The sequence below is a fragment of the Abramis brama genome, assembly GCF_963993115.1.
Source record: "Abramis brama genome assembly, chromosome: 10".
Taxonomy (NCBI): Eukaryota; Metazoa; Chordata; class Actinopteri; order Cypriniformes; family Leuciscidae; genus Abramis; species Abramis brama.
In genome coordinates this window covers 32,357,207-32,382,205 of record NC_139972.1, presented here as the reverse complement: position 1 = coordinate 32,382,205, position 24,999 = coordinate 32,357,207, and the positions used below count along the sequence as shown (strand labels likewise).

General features: G+C 38.8%; 1 protein-coding gene across 8 annotated transcripts in view; it reads right to left on the bottom strand.

The window, feature by feature from the left end:
- fndc3a (fibronectin type III domain containing 3A) overlaps nt 1–24,999 on the bottom strand; it is a 95,640-nt gene that overhangs the window by 30,652 nt on the left and 39,989 nt on the right. For 4 of the 8 annotated variants that reach the window (XM_084126678.1, XM_084126679.1, XM_084126683.1 and 1 more), the window contains 4 exons: nt 8,721–8,797; nt 6,276–6,525; nt 4,942–5,247; nt 3,619–3,677 (listed from right to left, as the gene is read on the bottom strand). In XM_084126678.1, the coding sequence (XP_083982804.1) occupies nt 3,619–3,677; nt 4,942–5,247; nt 6,276–6,525; nt 8,721–8,797 (692 nt within the window). Of the gene's footprint in view, nt 1–3,618; nt 3,678–4,941; nt 5,248–6,275; nt 6,526–8,720; nt 8,798–9,401; nt 9,583–24,999 lie in introns of those variants that run through there. The other 4 variants (XM_084126681.1, XM_084126682.1, XM_084126684.1 and 1 more) reach the window with 3 other exon arrangements.

Here is a 24,999-nt window from a genome sequence, read left to right as displayed (position 1 = left end):
TGGTTGTTATGGTGGCCTTAATTTATTTATTCTTTGTGGAGTTAAGAAGAGACAGAACGATATTTAAAAAAAGATGCAATATCTCGCCAGTTTTCCACCAACAAATTATATTCCATCCTCACCAAATTTGTCTCATAATCTTCAAATCAAGCCTTACAAAAGTTATTGGCTGAATGATTATTTTTTTGCCAACTTTATGCCTGAAGGAAGTCAACAGAGTTGAATAAAGGATGGAAGTCAGACTGACAAATCTCTGCGCTATTAGAAAACAACTGCTCATTCCCATCCAACTAATATTCCAGTGTCAGCCATATTATCTGAATTTTGTAACATTTTGATGTATTGAAGGTGTTCAAAATCTTCAAAATGTGTTTGCTTTTCCAAAATTTTCTTTTAATCTATATAAAAACAGCTACTAAAATAAAATATTTATTTCTGAGTTTAAAGAAAAAAAGTGTAAAAAAAAAGTGTTTTATTCCAATTACAAATTAAGAAAACACTTCTGGTGAAGGTTTAGGATGCTGCAGCTTTAAAAACAAAAATTAAGATAATGAAATAAAAGCCAATGGTTTTGACACTAGTTTGGGAACATACTGTACTGCAAAAATTGGCTTGAACGGCATGCTTAAATGGCCTTTTTAAAATCTATTCGTAGTGCCCCTATTATTTATTCATATCTCAAGGGCTATAGCGATTAAAAAACAAACGCTGCTCAGGACATAATCTAAAAAAATAAATAAAAAAGGTTTAAATGTCTAATGAAAAAGGCACAGGATCATTATTATAGTGATTATAGCGATCTCTGCAAAACTGAACTCACTGTTTCATGAAAACACCAATAAACCAGAGCCCAGCACACCACCAGAGACAAGACAGCCATTTAGCTTCCTCGATGAATCAAATCAAACACAGCATTAATGGCCCATTACGGAGAGCCATTACTGTCTTCTTGTGGGGACTGTAATCATGCATGGATGTAGAGTTTTTGAGACCGTGGAAATGACTGTCATTAAGAAATCTGTTGACGCAGCAAGCAGTCGTACAGTCCTTCAGAAGGTGGTTACTCGGTGAGAACAGTGTCAAATGTAGCATAAAGGCCTTTCCAATTGCACACTTAGAAGAACAGTATGCCATATCTGTACATTTATATCAGTGATAGACTGATGTGTTGGCCAGGCAGGCTTATTAAAGAGATAGTTCACGCAAAAATTTAAATTCTGTCATCATTAACTCACCCTCATGTCATTCCAGACCCATAAGACTTTTATTCATCTTTGAAGCATAAATGAAGATATTTTTAATGAAACCTGAGAGATTACTTCCCCTCTGTTGGAAGTCTATTCACACAAACCTCTTCAAAATGTTCATAAAAAGATTGTAAAATAATTTCAAATTAATTAAGTCTTGATCGCTTTATATATAATGAATAGATTTAATTTAGGCTTTTATTCACATATAATCACTTGTCAGAAAACACACTTGGAGCATTCAAAACCGAAACCAATGAGGTTCGTTCTAATGCATCAAACAAGTTTGTTCTCACGCATCAAACAAGTTTTACTATCTCTTCATGAACATTTTAAAGAGTTTTGGGTGAATAGACATTCAATAGAGGGCCATAAATCTCACACTTTTAATTAAAATATATCTTAATTTGTGTTTTGAAGAAGAAAAAAAGTCTTTGGTTTTGAACGATTGATGACAATTTTCATTTTTGGGTAAACTAAACCTTTAAATAGACTGATATTTGGCCAGTTTGAGATCTTCAGAATTGTCCACCCTCAATTTCAAAATGTCAAGCCTTAATGTAACCTTTTTTTTTAAAAAAAAGGGAGGATTTTGAATAAATATGGATAAAAAATAAGATTTCGCAAGTCAAGCAGGTAAGCATTATTTAATAGCATGGCTGGTGAAACCTGGAGAAACATTGTGCATTGAACGAAGTTATAAAAGGCTTTTTTAGTCTACAAATCACCATCATTCACCATGGATTTTATGTAGCAAAGCTAACAGTAACCATGGTATTGTGGCAATAGACAAACGTTTTGTGTTTTTTATTTTTTATTTTAGGGTTCGTACAACCCTTTGAGAGTGGAATTCAAGCAATTTTCAAAGACTTTCAAGAGCTTCACACAACTTTTTTCCAAAACTTCAAAGCTCTAAATATTACCCAACTTAATGTGATGACCAAAAGCATTATTTGTTCATCCTTCAAAGACTGTCCATTTGTAAAACTCAAGACATTGGAAAACTAACACTTGGGGCCCTATCTTGCACCCAGCGCAATTGACTTTGTACACCGACGCATGTATCATTCCTATTTTGCACCCGACGCACAGCAGACTTTTCCCTCCACAGACGCACGTCGGTAAATTAGGGAATGAACTTGCGCTCCCGGGGGCGGTTCAGCGAAATGAGGCGGCGTGTTCCGGCGCAAACGTTCCCTGGTGCTATTTTGCAGTTCCAGAAAACAATTCCGGGGAAAAACCTAGTCTAAAGTCAGTGGCGCGTTATACAGATGCTATTTTAAGGGCGCATGCTTGGCCATAATGTAGCGTGTGCACAACGCACATACACTTTGCTTCTCTCATCTACACAGACGCAGCAGTTGCCATTTTTGCAAACCATACATAATTGCAAGGAAAAATATTACCACACGAGGGAAATCATTGTGGTGAAAAAATAGGCATAAATCTAGCTTACACATTTACCCAAATTGTTATACGCCTGTTTAACCGAAGCTAATTTGGGTGTGTTTCTCCCATCCCCATACAATGTCACTTCTCTGTCTTTTACGGCCCTGACAAGAACGTGCCGGCTGTGAACCGCTCCTGGTGTGTGCCTGGCAAATCCGCCGTTATAATAGCATCCGCCATGGAACAAGCGCGCCTGCTCTTAAAGGGAATGTGAGATGATGCTGATTGGTTTATTTCACGTTACACCCAAACCACACCTGTGAGTAATGTAGCAACTTCAGACCAACCCATTTTAGATTTGTGTCGGGATCTGCCCACAAAATGACTTGCGTTTCGCGTTTGATGCGTTTCAGATCGTTAAAAAAGGGCCCTTAGTGGCAAACAAAAACGTTTATTTAAAACTAAAAAGACAAGAAATGACTACTATAACCAGTAGATGGCGGAAGAGGAGCACTTATTGGCTTATTAGCCATTTCCACTCCCTAACTTATTTTTTCCCACAGGTTTTGCTTTTGAATTGATATTTAGACATTATGAAGTCACATTTATAAAATATCAAATCATCAAGAAATACATTTTTGCCAAAGTGTGGCACTTTTTGTACTGAAGTAAGTCACAAAATCTCATGAAAAACAAAACCTTTTCCAAATTGTGAAAGCAAGTAAAGAGTGTTACTTTTATAATAACTGAAGCTGTCGGTCAGTTCAGTAAGAACCTATAGAAGCCTGCTCTCAAATATTAGTCTGCTGGAGCCCTGAATTAACTCAATGCTTCCTTGCTAAATAAATGTATTCATATCCTTAAAAAAAAAAAAAAAATTAGTATGTGTGCGTGTGTGAGAGAGAGCGTGTTAACATTTAAGAAATTAAAATACAGAAATTGCATATAAATACTAAATAATTAACAAATAAAATCTCCTTACCACTGGTTTGCAGATGGAGTTTAAGCAATCCTGAAGAGCCTTTGCTTCTTCGTCCAGTTCTGCGAAATAATAATAAAAAGACAACAACTCCATTATAAACTGATTCAAAAAGAGAACAGGGCTTCACACTCAAACGGCTTTTCCGTGTTAGAGACACTCTTATTTTCTATGAATGGATTAATAGATACACCAGCAAAGTTTAGTCGGCGTACAGTAGCTACAGCAGAGTTCCTTCAGGCTGGAGTTAGTTAGCGCTGATAAATGACTGAGTCAGTGCAAGAGTAATTACAGCTAATGTTATCTGCAGCAGCCTAAAGCTGAGGGAGCTAATGAGACCAGAGATGAGCTCTGCTCGGGCCGGGTTACAGCGGGGCCCCGTTACACCTCCTGATGGGCTCCTGGACGGACTTTAGCCTGGAACCCGAGATATGATAGACCTAGGAAAAAGACGACTTAATGGGACATTAATGTCTGTTAATGCTAATAACTTCTTCCTAATAAACCTCCATCAGTGGCCGCATGCATGAGTAACTCCAATTGGTTATTAATTGAGGGGGAGCTAAAGAGTAAACATGTAATTCCCTGGTCATTTTAAGTAAGTTTATCTTTAATTAAATGTAGATTTTAATTAAAGTCTAATTCGTAAAACGATTTTGGCGCTGAAATCTGATTGGATAAGACAAAGCTGATACAAAACAGCTGATATATGCAAACTTATTGCACTGTATATGTACAGTATACATTATCTCACTATTAGGCTAATGAACTGAAGCAGGGTTCAAAAGTCTGAGACAATACTGAAAAACTGGGATTTTCATTTCATCTCATTTAAACCTGAAAATACATAAAGTTTGGATTTAAACAACTGTGAAGTAAAAGAAAGTAGAAGCATTTAATTAGAATTGTTCACTAATAAAATGTTAACAAATCGGTGACCGTGATCACATGAAATGATTATCGTTTAACTTTCATTACATTGTTTTTAGGTACAGTACTTTTTTATACTGTTAATTTAATTTGTAACAAAAAGCAAAAAAAAAACACACTAGTGGTCTCAGTCTTTTGGACCCCATTAGATTACTATAAATAAATGTAACTACTTCTTTACCACTGATGTCTCATATTGCTGATTCTACTGTTCTATAAAAGCAGTAAAGCTACAAGAGGCAGCGAGTAACATTTTCATAGAGTTAACACGGGTAACTCCGCTTCACATGGTGCCAAACGACGCACTTTAACTGTGTTAAAAACACTGTTACACACAGCATCCCGTGCCTTACTGCTTTATTGTACTGGTTCTAGGAACCCTACAGTATATTCTACCTCCAGACTCCGCCTCCTTCCCTCTTCCTGGGCTCTTGCCCAGGCCGGCGACAGCAGCGCTGGGCTGTGCCTGCTCCTCTGCACCCTTACCCCCCAGCCCGTTCTGCAGATCTCCTCCTGAGGGCGGTGTCCCGCGGCTCTTCTGCGGAGATGGAGGGGGACTGTCTTTGGAGGGGGCCAAGCCTCCAACTCCCCCTCCGCCCACCCCTTGCCTCTCCTTCAGTTTCTTTTGCAGACGCTCATAGGTTTTGCTAGCCCTTTCATCTCTGTGAGCAAATGCCGCGCGTCCGTGTTGGGGGTGAGTTTCTGAGGAAATTGGAAAACAGAGAGACATGTAAGGAATAATGCGTAACGGAACATTGAATTATTGAAAACCAATGCACAGATGATAATCCTGCTATGGCGTCTCTCTTTGGAAATTAATTAACTATATAACTTTTTTTTTTTTTTTATCCTAGATATGCAAAAAGTTTCTTTAAGGAATAAGGGTCTGTAGTTAATATAATTATGTAAAAACAATAGTAGTTTGTTATGCCTAGTGTTATTTTAGTATATTTTATATACTATTATATTAATATTTTTATATTCTTAGTTTCCATTTAAATTTTTATTTAAGTTTTTGAAACTTAAACATATTTTGTATAATGCTATTATATTTTAAGTTAAATTATTATATTTTATAATATTATTAAATGATATATTTAACTTTAATATAGATTTCTATTTCAGTTAAAACTTAAATATTTATTTTACATAGTTACCAAAGCAACATTTCAAATATTCCTTTAAGTATTCATCTAATATTTCTATTTTATTTCAGCTATAACAGTTAAACCCCTTTAGTTTAAAACAACAGCAACAACACTTATAATGCCATTAATATTAATAAAACAATACTGTTTATTACTTTTCTCTTTATTGCTGACTGTTTACTTGAAAAACGTACGCAGTATTTAAATGAAAAAACAATACATGACAATGATTTAAGCTTTTTTTTTATTATGTATTAATATTATTAATAAATATATTTATTAATAGACATACAATTATTGCTTTTAAATTTAATAATTAATAATGTTTAAACATTAAAAAGGGTTGTGTTTAATAGCATATTACATATACTGGAATTTTAGTAAAGTGACACCCCGAGTTTCCAACAGGATTTTGTTTTTGTTGTGTTGACTATTTTATAGGCTTCCAGTCTTTCTCTCTCTGAGAGTTCATAACTCAGCTAAAATATAGTCTTATATTTTTGTCAAAGCGCTGTAGAGTCAGCAGTGGTGCAGCATTTTTTGGTGAAGAAAAAGTGTGTGTGTGTATGTGTATGTACTGACCCTGCTCTGAGTAGATGGCGGTGTGTGCTGGGTGGTACTGGGAGATGTACTGGGGGTTCATATCCCCGGTTCCTCCAGCCATGCCTGAGTACAGGTGAGGGGGAGCGTGCATGATGTGCGGGTGCGGGATGAAGGCCTGCAGGTGGTGGGTCGGCGGTGGGGGCGGGTGGTGAAGCGGGGAATGGCCCCCCGGATGAAACTCCGTCTGAGGTAAGACCAACACCCGCCTCACTCCATTCTCCTCAATGATCTACACAGAAAGAAAGAGAAGTTAAGACCCTGATATGAACTGGTGTGACTTCATTTTGAACAAAATTTTTGTTTCAGGAGTTCGAAACAGCTTGCCAAAGTGAACTTTCCAGGAAAAGTTTGTTCCAGCTGGTAAACACCTCTGAACTACCATTGGTCCGGGGTGATTATGTAATAGGTGGGTGTGGCTCTGAGGCCCCGCCTTCTTTGACGTGGAAATCTTCTCTGGTTAATTTCTTCTGTTCAGTCCATTGAGGTCAGACGCGAGTATAAGCATGAACACACTAGAGAGCCGCTTTATAGTAGAAATCGAAGTTGTAATTCTAATTAAATGAGACTGACACTGTTTTTTATGTTTAATACTGTAAACTGCTTGATTTAAAGGTGCAGTAAGTGATTTCTGAGAATCACTGTTGATATTTGAAATCAACCAAAACAAAAACACCCCTCCCTTTGTTGCTCCAACCCTAAAATGCACACAATGCAAGAGTGAATGTCTCTATCATATTTTCATGAAGATGACGAATGGATGACAAGGAAGAACAAAAAATGAACACAATACACAAGAGCAAGAGTTGTTTGTTAGACACCAGCAGCACAGCAGCTCCAGGCAAACAATGACACTCAAAACTGTCCTGTTACTATAGCTAACATTACAACATCAGCATTTCTTAGTTCTGTGAAACACAGCAAAACCAGTGTTACTCGCGTATAGAGCAGAAACAAAGCAACCCGCCGTCTGTTTTCAGACCTTCCCGCTTATGTCTCTCCAGCGCTGGGTAGCTTTTCTAATATCAACACGAGTCCTAAAGCTCTTGCCTGATCATAACGCTTCTTTTTCCAGTGATATTCCTCTGACCTTTTCTCTTTTGTAATGTCTCTCAGCCATCTCTCTCTCTACAGTCTTTCTTCAAATCTCCATCTTCCTCACTTTTTCTTCTCCCCCATCATGAGTGCATACGCCCCCTACTGCTGATTGGCTCACTCTCTCTTCTCCCCCATCATGAGTGGAAATGCCCCCTATTACTGATTGGCTCTCTCTCTCTCTCTCCTCCCCCATCATGAGTGGACATGCCCCCTATTACTGATTGGCTCACTCTCTCTCCACCCCCATCATGAGTGGACACACCCCCTATTACTGATTGGCTCACTCTCTCCTCCCCCATCATGAGTGGACACGCCCCCTATTACTGATTGGCTCACGCTCTCCTCCCCCATCATGAGTGGACACGCCCCCCATTACTGATTGGCTCACTCTCTCTCCCATCAGGAGTGGGCACGCGCCCTACTACTGATTGGCTCACTCTCTCCCCCATCATGCGTGGACACGCCCCTTCTACTACTGATTGGCTCACGCTCTCCTCCCCCATCATGAGTGGACACGCCCCCTATTACTGATTGGCTCACTCTCTCCCCCATCATGAGTGGACACGCCCCCTACTACTGATTGGCTCACTCTCTCTCCTCCCCCATCATGAGTGGACACACCCCCTACTGCTGGTTGGCTACAAGTGTGTTGTGGCTCACAATCTTGTATAAAGAGCTAAATAAACGTGACGTGACTCCACAAGAATGCTTAATTTCAGAGCTGGTGCAAACACATCCACATCGCTATGATCAGATGCTTTCTGAACCGCCGTTTTTTCACTGTTGCTATTTTTGTTGTGTTTATTTTGTTAATGAGAGTAAAGCGCACAGCATATATTTGCATATTCAGCAGCTAACAGCTGCTAACAGCATAATGCTGCAAATGTATTTCCAGTTTCGGAAGAAGAGAAAAACATAAGAACTTAATCAGCATATCAGGACCTTTACATAGATAAGCTCTGTTCCATAAAATGAATGGATAAATCCCAATGCTCAATATGGCAGATGGACCAACCTGAACAGTGTATTTTAGCCTGATTTGAGCTAAAGGTTTTGCCATCTTTGTTGAAATATACACCATCCCGGAGATTTTTTTGTGAAAACAATTATTGTGTGAAAGCCTCCTAAGGCAGCATCATTTTGCTGACTAATGTTTGGAACAGCCTTCACGTCGATGATGCCTGATAACACTGTTAGGTGGGAAGCTCCACAGGTTTGGAAAAGGGCCATAGAGATGTAAATTAGACTGAAAATTGCATCCTTTTCTCCAAACCAAAACAACAACTCAACCTATAAAAATAATAAAAAAGTAGTACTGTAATGACTCGCCTGTTGAACGTATCCAGGAGGCACATAGATTTGAGGCACTGAACCGTTTGGGGACATCATGGGAACCTGAGCAGGACCTGTGGAGGAAACATCATGAGCAAATCAATACATTAAGTCAGTGTTCAAGCAATTCAGCTTTGCCATTCCAGGAATGAATCACATTTTAAAATATGGAAAAACGGTTATTTTAAATTGTAATAATATTTCACAACTTTGTTTTTATTGTTGTCTGATCAAATAAATGCAGCCATGGTGATCATAAGAGACACACTAGATTCTTCCTTTCTTCAATTTTTATCTTCAACTAACTTCAAATGCAAAGCAGGTCGGAAAATCTGTCATATTTACAGATGTGTGCAGTTCACTTTCCAGAGCTCAGTTTTTGGCCAAACACTGATAAGCTTATTTACTAACGTCAATGCAAATAATTCCTGAAATTTACTCAGCTGGGTAAAGAAACACACTGAAAAACGACAGAGTCCGTGGAAGTTTTAGCACTGGAGTGTTTGTTTCAGGAAAAACTGTGACTCAGCAAAGCCTGTTACAGAACGGCTCTTTCATGCCTTCCTTTGCAATCTGACACTTTCACTTTCAGAAAAGACTCGGAGAGCTTGTTAGAGCTGGATGATGCAAAGGACGGCAAACACACACGCAAATGCAAAACGACAAGTAAACACAGACCTCCGTCCTGCTGTGCAGGTGTACTTCCTTCGTTCATGGTAAAAGGGCAAAGAAACAGAGAAAATAACAGTCCTCCACGAAGAACGGGAATGTGCGTGTGAGCTTATGTTTTGTTTGTTTTTTTTCGTCCTCTTCCCTCTCTTCAGAGCAAAGGTTTCTAGCTCCACCTCTCCAGGCTAGAGTCGCCAGTCACAGGTAAAAGGTAAAAGTCCTCGGCACTACAACTACAGACTAAAGGGTTCAATGTTTTGGCTGGCATGGTCAAGTTAACTCCTGCTAGTAGACGCCCTAACTACACCATTCTGTAGGCAAAAACATTAATGTATATATATATAAAAATATATATATAAAAAAAAAAATATATATATATATATATACATACAGTGAGGAAAATAAGTATTTGAACACCCTGCTATTTTGCAAGTTCTCCCACTTGGAAATCATGGAGGGGTCTGAAATTGTCATCGTAGGTGCATGTCCACTGTGAGAGACATAATCTAAAAAAAAAAATCCAGAAATCACAATATATGATTTTTTTAACTATTTATTTGTATGATACAGCTGCAAATAAGTATTTGAACACCTGTCTATCAGCTAGAATTCTGACCCTCAAAGACCTGTTAGTCTGCCTTTAAAATGTCCACCTCCACTCCATTTATTATCCTAAATTAGATGCACCTGTTTGAGGTCGTTAGCTGCATAAAGACACCTGTCCACCCCATACAATCAGTAAGAATCCAACTACTAACATGGCCAAGACCAAAGAGCTGTCCAAAGACACTAGAGACAAAATTGTACACCTCCACAAGGCTGGAAAGGGCTACGGGGAAATTGCCAAGCAGCTTGGTGAAAAAAGGTCCACTGTTGGAGCAATCATTAGAAAATGGAAGAAGCTAAACATGACTGTCAATCTCCCTCGGACTGGGGCTCCATGCAAGATCTCACCTCGTGGGGTCTCAATGATCCTAAGAAAGGTGAGAAATCAGCCCAGAACTACACGGGAGGAGCTGGTCAATGACCTGAAAAGAGCTGGGACCACCATTTCCAAGGTTACTGTTGGTAATACACTAAGACGTCATGGTTTGAAATCATGCATGGCACGGAAGGTTCCCCTACTTAAACCAGCACATGTAAAGGCCCGTCTTAAGTTTGCCAATGACCATTTGGATGATCCAGAGGAGTCATGGGAGAAAGTCATGTGGTCAGATGAGACCAAAATAGAACTTTTTGGTCATAATTCCACTAAACGTGTTTGGAGGAAGAAGAATGATGAGTACCATCCCAAGAACACCATCCCTACTGTGAAGCATGGGGGTGGTAGCATCATGCTTTGGGGGTGTTTTTCTGCACATGGGACAGGGCGACTGCACTGTATTAAGGAGAGGATGACCGGGGCCATGTATTGCGAGATTTTGGGGAACAACCTCCTTCCCTCAGTTAGAGCATTGAAGATGGGTCGAGGCTGAGTCTTCCAACATGACAATGACCCGAAGCACACAGCCAGGATAACCAAGGAGTGGCTCTGTAAGAAGCATATCAAGGTTCTGGCGTGGCCTAGCCAGTCTCCAGACCTAAACCCAATAGAGAATCTTTGGAGGGAGCTCAAACTCCGTGTTTCTCAGCGACAGCCCAGAAACCTGACTGATCTAGAGAAGATCTGTGTGGAGGAGTGGGCCAAAATCCCTCCTGCAGTGTGTGCAAACCTGGTGAAAAACTACAGGAAACGTTTGACCTCTGTAATTGCAAACAAAGGCTACTGTACCAAATATTAACATTGATTTTCTCAGGTGTTCAAATACTTATTTGCAGCTGTATCATACAAATAAATAGTTAAAAAATCATACATTGTGATTTCTGATTTTTTTTTTTTAGATTATGTCTCTCACAGTGGGCATGCACCTACGATGACAATTTCAGACCCCTCCATGATTTCTAAGTGGGAGAACTTGCAAAATAGCAGGGTGTTCAAATACTTATTTTCCTCACTGTATGTATATATATATATATATATATATATATATATATATATATATATATATATATATATATATATATATATATATATATATATATATATATATATAAAATTAAAAATGTCATTTAATTAATGTGAAAAATAAAGCAAAAGAAAAACAAAAAAACAAAACAATTTTTTTTTTAATTAATGGATAAAAAAAGCAGAAAAAAACACCACTAAACAAAAAAAAAAAAAAAAAAAAAGAGCATAGTTAAGCAACAAAGAAAAAAAAGAAGAAAAAAATCAACTGAAAACCAAACAAGCAAAGCAAACCATCTAGGTATTCTAAATATTCATTTAACATATTGTTTTATTAATACAGCTATAGGAAAGGAAATATATAATATCAGTAGATGAATAATCTAATCTTGGCAATGCCAATTTAAAAAACAAAACAACTGCAAAAAAAAAAACCCAACAACAATAACAAAAAAATAAAAAAATAAAACACGGATAACATTAACATTGTTATGATGTTTTACATATCACCTGAAACCCCAAGCCATAGATTTTTATTTGTCATTGTAGACATTTTTAAAGAAGCGTACAGTTCTCTTAACTATATAACACACTATTTTTCTCCTGTGTTTTTAAGTAGTCTGCCGGCAGCAGAACTAAGAATGGCCATTCAGTTTAAACATTCAGATCACTATTCAAGTCACACATTTTCCACACATTTCTCTGATGTTGTCTTTCATGGAAACAGCAGCACCATTACTTGTATAAGCCACACCAGAAAAACACAATGAAGAGATAAAATTGAGCCTAAGCACCTGGATGTAGCGTAATGGAGGAACCCGCTGACCCGCTCTGCTCAACCTGACCAAAAACAGGCCTTATTAATCTACCCAGATCCAGGAGTGGCTCATCCTAACATTTCCAAGAGCCGAGGATCCTCACGTTCCACCCGAGGATCAGAAAACTGATCTACCAAACATTGGATTCCAGTCGAATTGTTTTTAATATAGGATATCAGATGCACAAACACACAAACATGGGGCGGTTTAATGGTTCTTGTTTCTACATCATGTGTCACTCTTGTATTAGCTCACAGTTCACATCCTCCCCTCGCCTGGATCGCAGCTGTTTTCACTCCATGAACAGGCTAACTCACATAATCAGCGAGTGCTTGCTGGAAGTAATTACGGCGCGCGTAAGCCTTCGCTGCTCTATAATCAGCGTCAAAGTGGGTCTCCGTGTGTAAATGAGTGTGTACGTGGTTGGTGACATGCTCAAAACAGAAATGTCTGATCTTTCGATCGGAGTAACTCTATACTCTGCATTTTATTTGACATTAATTGTGAGTTATGCAAAGCAGTCGCATCATGGAAAACAAGAATTTACTTGGATTTTCGATGCTACGTAGACATGTGCTAATGTTCATTATGCAAAGCTTCGTTGACAGTTCATTACAAAGAATTAAAAAAAAAAGATAATGACAAAAATAGGGACAGGAATCATTAAAATTAATGATTATGTTCACTTAATGAATTGTTTATTAGTGATTCTATAATATTAAAGTCCCCCTGTGGTAAAAATCAAGCTTTTAAATGTTGTTTACATGTCTATGTGGTGTTTTTAATATGGTTTGAGAAAAAAACATGTACAAAATGCACAAGTCAACACCATTGCTGAGTATTTTCTCCTTAAAACTGCAGTGAACCAAAGACAGTCTCAAAAACAAAAATTTGAAATCGCTGATGTAACCAATCAGGTCAACGAGTGATCGTCAACGAGTGGATCTCTGAGCTGGTGTGAGTGAGTGGAGACGGGGCTAATTTGCATATTCATAGAACAGTGTATACTAAATTACATTAATTACATTCAAGCTATTTTAAGGCATGAAGAATTTGTTTAAGGAAAAAAACATTTAAATGTATCATTTTGGTGATCAAATATGACTTTTAAGGGATAATATTATTTACTACAGGGGGACTTTAAAAGTACACGGTGTAGCTTAAGTATTTTATTAGCTAAAATCAATGTCTTTATTCATAAATATGTCCTCACTGGTGTAAAATTACCTCTGCCAATGATCTGACTTATCTTCATAAGCGAAGAATTTCTTATCTTTATTTACATTGGACGGGTAAGTCCAAGGAGGCTTCCATGTCGTTCCGCCATTTTGAAAAACTATAATAGCAGAGAGGGACAAAAAACACTAGCCTACCTCAACGTGTTTCCACAACGCGTTTTCGTTCAGAGCCAGCGTCACGTGACTGAAACCAGGAGATCAGTGAGAGGCGCTTGTCACTGCCCCGGCAAATTTGAAAGGCTACTTCATAATGCAGGATCATACTTTTGCTGAGCCACAGCAGAAGGAATCCTCGTCGCCAAAAAAGCGAAATAACGAACCTCATCACCCGAAAGAAAACTCGATGAAGTGCTATTGGAAGACATGTTGTCATAGCTTCTTTGTACATATCGGCTACCGTAGTTGCAACATGCGTTTGAAAAAGCGAGGCGCTAGAGAGCACTATTCGTTTGAATGCAAAATACAATTTCACTGCTAAATGGGAGAAATTCCTACACAGTGTACCTTTAAATAAAAACACAAACAAAAATGTCGTAGCAGTGGATTACAAAAGCAAAAGTCTCACCATTAAAGGCCATGACCCAATCACACAATTATAATGTTCTCATAACTTTATGTAGCCTATATGACAGCCTTGCTTAACTGTATTTTCCTTTTTTTGAAGAGATTTCAATCATATTTCAAGCTATTCAAAACCATTATGGAGAACAGTGCGCATCGGAAGTGTCTCAGCTGAAGGAAAAAATCCATTATTTATCGGCTTTAATATATCAGCCAAATTTTCTTAACAATATCAGCCAATAACAATAACATTAAAAATTAACATATATCGGTCGATACTGATTTGGTGGCCGATATATCATAAATCCCTAGCATTTATATAAGTTGGTCTTCACTGGTCAATGCTGTATGTGAGTAATTTATTTAGAAATCATCTAGACAACAGTTTAAAAAAAAATCAAAAAAAAAAAATCAACTCAAGAGTCATCAATTTGCCAGAGTAATGAAGCACAGTGTTTACCACAAGTGGACAAAAATGGAATTGCAAGAATAACGAATTCTTTCAGATGAGCTTCCTAAACGTACTCCCCGTTTCCCAAAGGTTAGTCAGACAAACAGCCTCGCTTCAAACTCTGGTTGAGCCAATGCCGTTCAGCTGCTCTATAGACAAGGCATTAGCTATTAAAACACCATTTTGGTCAACTACTAATGCTAATATTTAAAAAAAAAACAACACTACTACTCATACATCCGATTAAAATCATTAGCCTGTCTTATAATAAGCCTTGTAGTATTACAAAGAGCATAGAGGACTATTAGCTCTTTACTTTGATGTGGAGTGCTGTGCTGGCTTTGAAGCCCGTTTTAGGAGAGACTCAAGCAGACTAATTGATGACTAATGACTCAGACTCAGGTCATCTCAGATGCAAAAAACCCTGAGCGTGGGAGGAACCTGATCCAATTCTCCATCAGAGAGCCTCCTGAGTAAGATGATCGATTTCTGATTTACGATATGGTTTGCTGGCGGGGGCGTGGAAAGATGCTAATGTTGCATCCGTCTGCGGCAAACGAAGGCAACAAGCATGAACGAATGAATGAAGTACAAAAAAAGAGGGATGGCTAGAAAGGTAAGAGGATGAATGGGTTGTAACAGCAAAAGGAGGATGGGATGGGTGTTGAAAAAAGGGGGATGGGCTTGGAAGAGAAAAAAAAAAAAAAAAAGACACCCACACTTTTACATCAGACTGACGCACAAGCACAGACAGAGATCAGACACAAAAGGCCACATCCCCCTCCCTCTTTCTGTTTCTTTCCCTCTCATTTCAGATCCTGAAGAGCATGGGCGGTCTGCTGTTCTGCTGACGTGGACCCCCAGTGCCAGCCTTCCAGAGGAAACATCAACAAACACGTAGAGGACGAGAAAAACACACCGCACCGAGCCAAGAATAACTCCAAACAAACAGGCAGTTCTGTTCTGAGAATAAACAGCCGTTAAATCATCTCTCTCAGACACAAACACAACCAGAACCGACAGGTTTAAACAGAAACTATCACTCAGAAGCTCTGAAACACATTTCGTGGATTGGGATTGGATCACACAAACCTTTTGAGGATATCTCTGGATATTCAGGATGTTCAATAAATGATCCAAACGCTCCACTGAAATCCGATAAGATGAATAGGAATACTAGGCTACAACCTGACAGGGTTCGACATCTCGATAAGCTCATCCTTAGCTGATATCCGGACAGACAGTCCCCAATGCAGCTCTCCGTTTCTTAGTTCTAGTTTCTGAACTTGAGAGATACATCTCTAACAGTTAGTCGGCCCTTCAATCCTGAATTCAAGACAATGCAGTGGTCTTCATTTTTGTCATGGTAATGAAAGAAGAGCACATGCTGGAGGTCGCTCAGTCGCTGTACGGTTCGTTGCAACCTTCTTAAAGGGCATCTTGCAGGTTAGAAGACCCAACGAGTCAATGTATAGAAAAATAATATAGGAACTAGATTTTCTATTTTTTAAAACGTATAAATACGCTACAGTGGCTTCTGGAGTCGTTTTTGTGAGAAAATTTTACTTCTGCATCTGAAAATGGGCGTGACGGGCGTGACGTAGCACGAGGGAGAGCGGTCGATTCAAACAACAGGGAAATAATGGATCGCTGAGGCTGATGCTGATGCTGAGGAAATTGTTCATACCAACTTACTCGTATGACGGACCACAGCTATACAATTATGAGCCTGCTAGGCAGCCAAGAGAGCAGGGACAGGCCAGGATTAATGTTAGAACAACGGTCAGAGGAGACAAATTGATTTAATATGGTATTTTCATACACGGTTCTATATTCATTTTGATTTTTTTTTTTACCTGCAATATGCTCTTTAAATTTAACCATATCATCAAGAAGAGGATCACGTGAGCTTCATGGTCATGGATTCATAAAGTTCTACACAAAACTCAAAATCATACATGAACCCTCACGTCACCACAAGTTAGAAAATGAATGACTTCCAGTCGCTTTGTCAGTGCAAATGGATATTTAACTTTGTGCTCCTGAATCGAGGAAAGACTAAGCTCATAGGGGCGGTTTACACGACAACGTTTTCAACTAAAAACTTAAAACTCTTTTATTCGTTTCGGCCATTCGTTTACACGACAACAGCGTTTTAGGTGCCTGAAAACGCAAACCTTTAAAAACTGATTTCAAAGTGCAAGTTTTTGAAAACGGTCTCCGTGTAAACAACAAAAACGTTTTGACAATGGTGTCGCCTGTAAGTGGAAAACTCAAAGGAAAAACTTTTTAAGCATATCGTTGTCGTGTAAACGTACCCTTAGTTGCAGCTAATCCAACATAAAACACTGGGAATGTGTCACAAGCTCCGGGTCTAATTACGCTGGCCCCGGAAATTATCAAATCAAACACAGTTCCACCAACCCCTCGTCTAGGCTAATTGCTAATTACAAAACGTTAACCCAGCTCTACACTGGCATTGCTGATTATCTGTTGTCTGATTAGTTCTAACTAATTTACTTTCTTTCTTTCTTTAGGTGTAATAGAGGCTCTATCCTCTTAACACTTTGTCACCGGTTGAGAGGGTCCTACAGCGTTCCATTAGCGGATTAGAGTGTCACTAGCGTTGGTCGACAGCATTCAGGGAAGGTGACATGCAGGTCGGGTGAACAGATAGAAGGATTAACAAAGTACAAGTTATACTTAGACGGTTATAATTTAATGACCAACCCTCTCCTGTGCAATATGGAGAAATTTAACAAGGAGTCCTTTTTTGAATGCTAAATGTTTTATTTGCATCCTTCACAGCTGTGTAACAAGCATCCGTCACGCCCGGCGGACTGAGTGACGTCCGTCTACATGCGCAGAGGGAGGAAAAGACCACAGCGATGTTTATGGAACAGAAGAAACTCAATTTGGCGAGCCTCCCACTGTCTCCTCTCGTGATGCTTCAAAGAATAACGCAATAGAGAAAGAAAGGTTGGGGGAAGTCAAGCTTACTGGGATAATATGCTTTCGTCCTCATTCCTTGGACAGTACTCAATGGGGTATGATAAATCCCTTGTCTAAATTGGAAAGCCCACACAGATTTATCAGTGCATGGAATCTGTTTTTACCGCCCCAAGAGTTATGCAAAGACAACATGGCATGCAATGGCGTGCATGTAAGTGGGATATAAAATAAGAGTATTGATTAAGCTTGCTGAACCCTGCACCCATCTAATTGTTGAAGGATTATCATCAAATAAACCAAAACACACTTGGATCTTTCGCCAAACCATCTCTTATCCCCCCCCTCTCTCTCTCTCCATCCATCCCTAAAGGCTTGAGCAAAGTGGGATGAGTCATCGACTCATTCATTCCAAAACCTATGGACTGCAGATGCAGTGAATGAAGCGCGTACGGGAAAAACTGAAAGAGAGCGGATTCATAAAATGAATATATATTGCGACCTATCTTTCTGCAGAGACCCCACATATAAAAAATACAAATGCATCAGGTTCAGTCATGAATCCCGAGCAGAACGTTTCAAAATGTTCATAAAACCATTGTTGTGTAATTTGTCTCATTCAATCTACTGCATGAATAATTTAAAAGCAGTTTATAAAAAGATTTGTTCTTGCGCTTCATGAATGAGGCCCACTGAACACATTATATGTTAAAATTGACCAATAATAGTTTAAAGTTACAATGAAATTTAAGAAGTTGTGGATATTTTCTTCCTATTATGACATAAATCTGAGTGAAACAGAACAAATTATCAAAAAAAGAATTATCGAAAGAAGAAGAAAGGCAGGATGGGACTTGGTCCTATCCATCGTTTGTTGATGGGATTTTGAGAAAAATGAATGTGAGCTTCTAGATGCTTCATCTTCACAATGTGAGAATGTGATTGTGGAGGGGAGGGGTTTGAGCCCGATTTAAAGCATGACATGCAATGAAAACTGGTCCCATCTATTTTCTAAATGCCTGTTATTGATCTTATTGTGAACAATTCAGATGCATTCATTTCATTTTTTCTAACTTTTTTTGACTTCGTAATTATTAAAGGGGTCATGACATGAGAAATCTGATCTGAAATCTGAGAACTGATAACAATGTAAATGTGTTCCTTGAAATGCAAATCAAATTTGCCTTGATATTTTGAAATATAAAGGGTCTTTGTAACATTAAAACACCCTGCAAGTGTCATAGCTTAAAATGTCATCCTCATTATAAACATAGCATTTATTTAATAGTGAACAAACATGGTGTTTGCCTGTTGTTTTTTGAAAAACAATTTTCTCTCTGGGGTACTTGATTCTGATTGGTCAATTGCGGTATCCTTTTTGGTCAAATATTTTTCTATGATTGCCATTTAACTATAATTGTCCGCTGTTCCAGGCTACTAATTTTCTGCTGTGATAGATTCAGGTGTGGTATCATTGCGTGACCCCTTAAATTTCAATTAATAAAATAATTTAAACTCAAATCAATTCAAATTCATGTATTTTATTCATGAATGCATCCCTAGTGCTTTACCTTCTCTGTGTGAAAAGCACATTCAGACCAACATGCCCTTTGATGTCGACCTGAAGGCAAACTATCATTTTGTTTAGTCTCAAATAAGGGTGAAACAAAGATTAACATGTTCTTTGATGTTAACCTATAAGCAAACAATCATTCAGTTTAGTTTCAAATGAGTGATTTGTCTTTTTATGTATCGTGGGAGAGAGAAGAGCTCTACACACAGTTCATTGCGATGGAATTAAGCTGCACTTGGTGACATTAGTAAGGGCTTCTCTTGGATGGGTGAATGGATCGGGTCACAGTACTGAGAGCTCACCGCTGGCTTCAGTCGCAATCAAGAGTTGCTTCGGTGAGTAATACACCCACAGAAAATGTCCACTCGCAGGGAATGTTCCCACCCACACACACACAAGTGCACTACTAATGCCTCCCAAAAAACATAACCCAGCGGATGTCTGTGCCAGTTCACACACCAGACAGCAGACACAACCATAAACACGAATGCTCTACCACACAATCTGTTTGAATGTTCTTAGTGTAGTCATTTAAGCTGTTAAGAATTATAGTCTTATTGACCTTAAAACCTTTACGCCCTTTTACAAAACCCATTACGCCCTTTTACAAAGTCTTGATTTTGCTTTTGGGGTGTACTAGCATATGTTTTCATGCTTGATTGTTAAAAAAACTAATTTTTCACATATTTTAAATTATTACAGCACCTCTCTGCCCAGTCTGGCTCGAACTTGCCAATTTCGATGAAGCCCCTCCTTTCGAAATACAAAATGTGCTGTGATTGGTTAGCTGGCCCAGTGTGTTGTGATTAGCACAGCTTAGCGCGTTCGGGAAATGTCCTGCCTCTCCATAACTGCGAGTTCTGCTCTAGTGTAAATATGAATAAGGATGGCGTCAATTTCAAACTATTTCGAGCCCGATTCAGACCCTGACAATGTTAACGAACAAGAGGATCATGCAGAACAGATTTCATGCACAGACTTTGCTAGCAAAGATTTCACAGGACGTTTCAGATCGGTATGTTTTTTAAAAAAAAATTCTTATTCGTTATAGATATGATGTTATCCACCATTTAATCATAATATTTGTCGTAAAACTAAGGTAATGCAAACAGTAATCGATCACAAAACCATGGTTAATTTTCCTAAGGAGCGGTGAACAGTAACAGAAAACAAGCTGTTCTCCAAAAAAACCCAAAAAAAACCAGCATCTCTGCAACATAGCGACAACACTGTCTTCTCTAGCACAGCTCAATCAGGCCTCGCCCCCCTTTTTTGCGCATTCCGTGGGTGGAGATTATTTAAATTAGTAACATTGTGACTTCATAAGATCCGGAAAAATCACACTGTAGTCAGAACGATTAAAATAAAGGTGCTCTTTTATCTAGGGTATATCATAGTCCATCAACAAAGTTCTGGGATGATCATGGCCCTCTTGTAATGGCAAAATTGAAATGATGAGATACTAAGTCACAATTATAAATTAAAAAGGGTCATGACTTAAGTAGAAATTGACAAAAGTTGGTTATGGCATAATTTAAATAATGAGATACCAAGGAACAATTTTGAAATAAAATTGTTATAATTCGAAATTGACAAGTAGTTAGTTAAATTATGAGATAAAAAGCAACAAACATTGTCAATTTCATCTTATTTCATAATATGACTTATTACGGCAATTTTGACTTCTCATAATTATGAAAAATCATAATTCGAAGATAAAATGGAAATCACCACATTTGGATATACTGTGTAATAACTCGGCATGTTTAGATACAGTGTCTTAACTTTGTCGTATTTATGAATTTTCTCATAAATATTAGTTTGTATGTCAAAAGTACAACTTTTTGTTATGATTTACCAAAGCATGATTGGGCTGACTGGACTGATGATATCTGTGTTATAATTTTAACCTGTAGTGTCAATAAGACAATTAATCATTGCTATTACTAATGCTCATACTTAAGTATTCAACTTTTTTAGTTTATCCTACTGCAAAGAATGATTTCTTTAAAAAAAATATGATATTACCAATCGCAAAAACCATGGTATTCAACTTTTTTCTTTTTTTTTTTTAAAGAGTCAAAGTCATAAAAGGGTATGTTTTATAGTTGTTCATATAGTTTGGAGAGCAAATGTTTTCATAGAAACCAGTTGATTTATAGAGAAGTGTCAGCATCTTGGACACATACAGTGAGGAAAATAAGTATTTGAACACCCTGCTATTTTGCAAGTTCTCCCACTTAGAAATCATGGAGGGGTCTGAAATTGTCATCGTAGGTGCATGTCCACTGTGAGAGACATAATCTAAAAAAAATATCCAGAAATCACAATGTATGATTTTTTAACTATTTATTTGTATGATACAGCTGCAAATAAGTATTTGAACACCTGTCTATCAGCTAGAATTCTGACCCTCAAAGACCTGTTAGTCTGCCTTTAAAATGTCCACCTCCACTCCATTTATTATCCTAAATTAGATGCACCTGTTTGAGGTCGTTAGCTGCATAAAGACACCTGTCCACCCCATACAATCAGTAAGAATCCAACTACTAACATGGCCAAGACCAAAGAGCTGTCCAAAGACACTAGAGACAAAATTGTACACCTCCACAAGGCTGGAAAGGGCTACGGGGAAATTGCCAAGCAGCTTGGTGAAAAAAGGTCCACTGTTGGAGCAATCATTAGAAAATGGAAGAAGCTAAACATGACTGTCAATCTCCCTCGGACTGGGGCTCCATGCAAGATCTCACCTCGTGGGGTCTCAATGATCCTAAGAAAGGTGAGAAATCAGCCCAGAACTACACGGGAGGAGCTGGTCAATGACCTGAAAATAGCTGGGACCACCGTTTCCAAGGTTACTGTTGGTAATACACTAAGACGTCATGGTTTGAAATCATGCATGGCACGGAAGGTTCCCCTGCTTAAACCAGCACATGTCAAGGCCCGTCTTAAGTTTGCCAATGACCATTTGGATGATCCAGAGGAGTCATGGGAGAAAGTCATGTGGTCAGATGAGACCAAAATAGAACTTTTTGGTCATAATTCCACTAAACGTGTTTGCAGGAAGAAGAATGATGAGTACCATCCCAAGAACACCATCCCTACTGTGAAGCATGGGGGTGGTAGCATCATGCTTTGGGGGTGTTTTTCTGCACATGGGACAGGGCGACTGCACTGTATTAAGGAGAGGATGACCGGGGCCATGTATTGCAAGATTTTGGGGAACAACCTCCTTCCCTCAGTTAGAGCATTGAAGATGGGTCGAGGCTGGGTCTTCCAACATGACAATGACCCGAAGCACACAGCCAGGATAACCAAGGAGTGGCTCTGTAAGAAGCATATCAAGGTTCTGGCGTGGCCTAGCCAGTCTCCAGACCTAAACCCAATAGAGAATCTTTGGAGGGAGCTCAAACTCCGTTTCTCTCAGCGACAGCCCAGAAACCTGACTGATCTAGAGAAGATCTGTGTGGAGGAGTGGGCCAAAATCCCTCCTGCAGTGTGTGCAAACCTGGTGAAAAACTACAGGAAACGTTTGACCTCTGTAATTGCAAACAAAGGCTACTGTACCAAATATTAACATTGATTTTCTCAGGTGTTCAAATACTTATTTGCAGCTGTATCATACAAATAAAGTTAAAAAATCATACATTGTGATTTCTGGATATTTTTTTTAGATTATGTCTCTCACAGTGGACATGCACCTACGATGACAATTTCAGACGCCTCCATGATTTCTAAGTGGGAGAACTTGCAAAATAGCAGGGTGTTCAAATACTTATTTTCCTCACTGTATGTTGCCTGTATCTTGCTCAGTCTTCTACAAACCAAAATCTGAGTTGCTTTGCCCTGTATCTGACGTCAACGCAGCAGCTTCTCCGATGGCTACTCTGATCGGCCAAAACATTGCAAGCAAAAAACAACAACAACAACAAAAAAAAAAAAACATACTAAAAGGCAGGTAATGCACAAGTCTACAGTGAGTCAAGTGTGTGATGTCACCTGGACTATGTAATCAGGCCGTGACTGTCTGCACTTAGATGTCTGAATGTCAGAGTGGAAATAAACCAAGTGCCAGATGTGGCCCATCGCAAACAGTGTCAACGCAAGAGCAAGTACTCATGACGAGCAGAAGAGGATGAAAGAATATTGAAGTCGTTGAGGGAACAAAGTCAACTCACCCCTACAATACTGTTCGAGTGTTGATAGAGGGTCTTGCTCTATGGTTACTAAGATGTTCCGTTTACTGGCAAGAGCCAAAAGAGTCCAACTTGATATTCTGCAGCCGGTTGCACAAAACCACTTAAGCTATGAAAACCCTTAGTGATAAACATTTTTATTAACAACATTTTTTTTTTAACTTAAGTGGTTTTGTAGACCTAGGTCCTGGTGCTTAGATACGGCTCAGGGCAAGTCTATAGGAAATCTTTTCTAGACATTTTTTTCTTTTATAAGAACCGAACTCAGAATTGTGAACAGAGTAGAAAAGAACCCAGTTATTTTCATTCATACTGTTCGTGGCCATCCCAATCGCTCTGAGGAAGAAAGACGTTTTGCACAATATTTATGGTTCCAATGCATGAAAATGGCTACACATATTATAATGCCAAATTAAAGGAAACCTGAAGCAATTTGCATTTTCAATGCACAATATAAGGAAGTCACACTCAGAATAACCTCCTAAGTTAATTTTGAAGATTTATACTTATAAAAAGGCAAACCACAAAAGGAAAGAGGTGGTGAAAGAAACAACTATTACAAGACTATTGTCCATAGTCCAGCTAGTCAGAGAGCGGAGGAACGTCAGTAACTCTTGGCCAACATCCTACACGAGTAATGAAAACACAAACAAGAGCACGCAAATCAACGTGAGCGTATTTACAGGCTGACCGTCAATGACCACATCTAGGGCGGCGAACGTCAAAGATGCGTCAACGCCAGGATGTTAAAAGGCCATGTTATGTTTCCCCCCTCTGATGTAATTCTCCTCAAACACAGCCAACCCCCGGCAGTCTGGGATGCCTTAAATTAAGTTCTCTCTTCCCCTCACAAGGCTGCTTCTTCAAATTAAACAGACAGTAATGAAGCTCCATAGTGTGCATATGGTATTCATGTACTTCCAGCTACTGAAAACACATGAATGAATTCAGAAATAGAACAAACAACCATCTGTACCGAAAAAGAAATCAGGAAGAGAGGGACAAACCAGTTCCATCTGGCTTATCCTGCGGATTTTAGCATTACCTCCGGCTCGCTCTTAGGTTAGGGGTTAAAAACGCACACACACACACTCTTCCCTCGGCTCCCGCAACGGTGAGTCATCACTCCATTCACGTCACTGACAGACAACAGCTCCCAGTGACAGACCAGTGCAAAGCAGTCCGCTCGCCCGCACGTTACTCTTCCTCATCAACTCCTTCCTCTCAGAGAGAGGTGAAGCTCGCATCTAAATTTAGCAACTCTTGCCCCCCTTTTTGAAAGAGAAGGGCTTCTTTGTCCCACAAAGACCTCGACTGTGTTGAGACGCACATTCAAAATGCCTAAATTACTGCTATGGGTCATCAGTGACGCTTGGCTTCTTTCAAAAACAATGTTTAGTTAAATAAAGCAAAAAGACACCGTGCATTACAGTGAGAACATTTAGTGACTCCTTCAGCAGATGACATAATAAATGTTTTTACGCTTTTCGCACCTTTCCATGCAATTACAATTGTTGGTGATTGGTGCATTTAAACCTCAAAAAGCAATATTCAGAGAAAAAACAAAACATTTTGTTTATGAAGCAGACATGAGTGACATCTCAGTCCCAATTCACTGCTTAGAAAAGAGAGACCAGTACATTGTTCAAAAATCTAATTTTAATTTATAGGTGGCCTATCCTTGTAAAGACACCATGAAAGAAAATGCACTCCATTTTTCAAATGCATGTTATAGAGTGCAATGTGAACGATTCTTCCATGAATAAGTCTTTCTTTTTTGACCTCATAACCAGGGTTTTGAAATTAACACCCACCA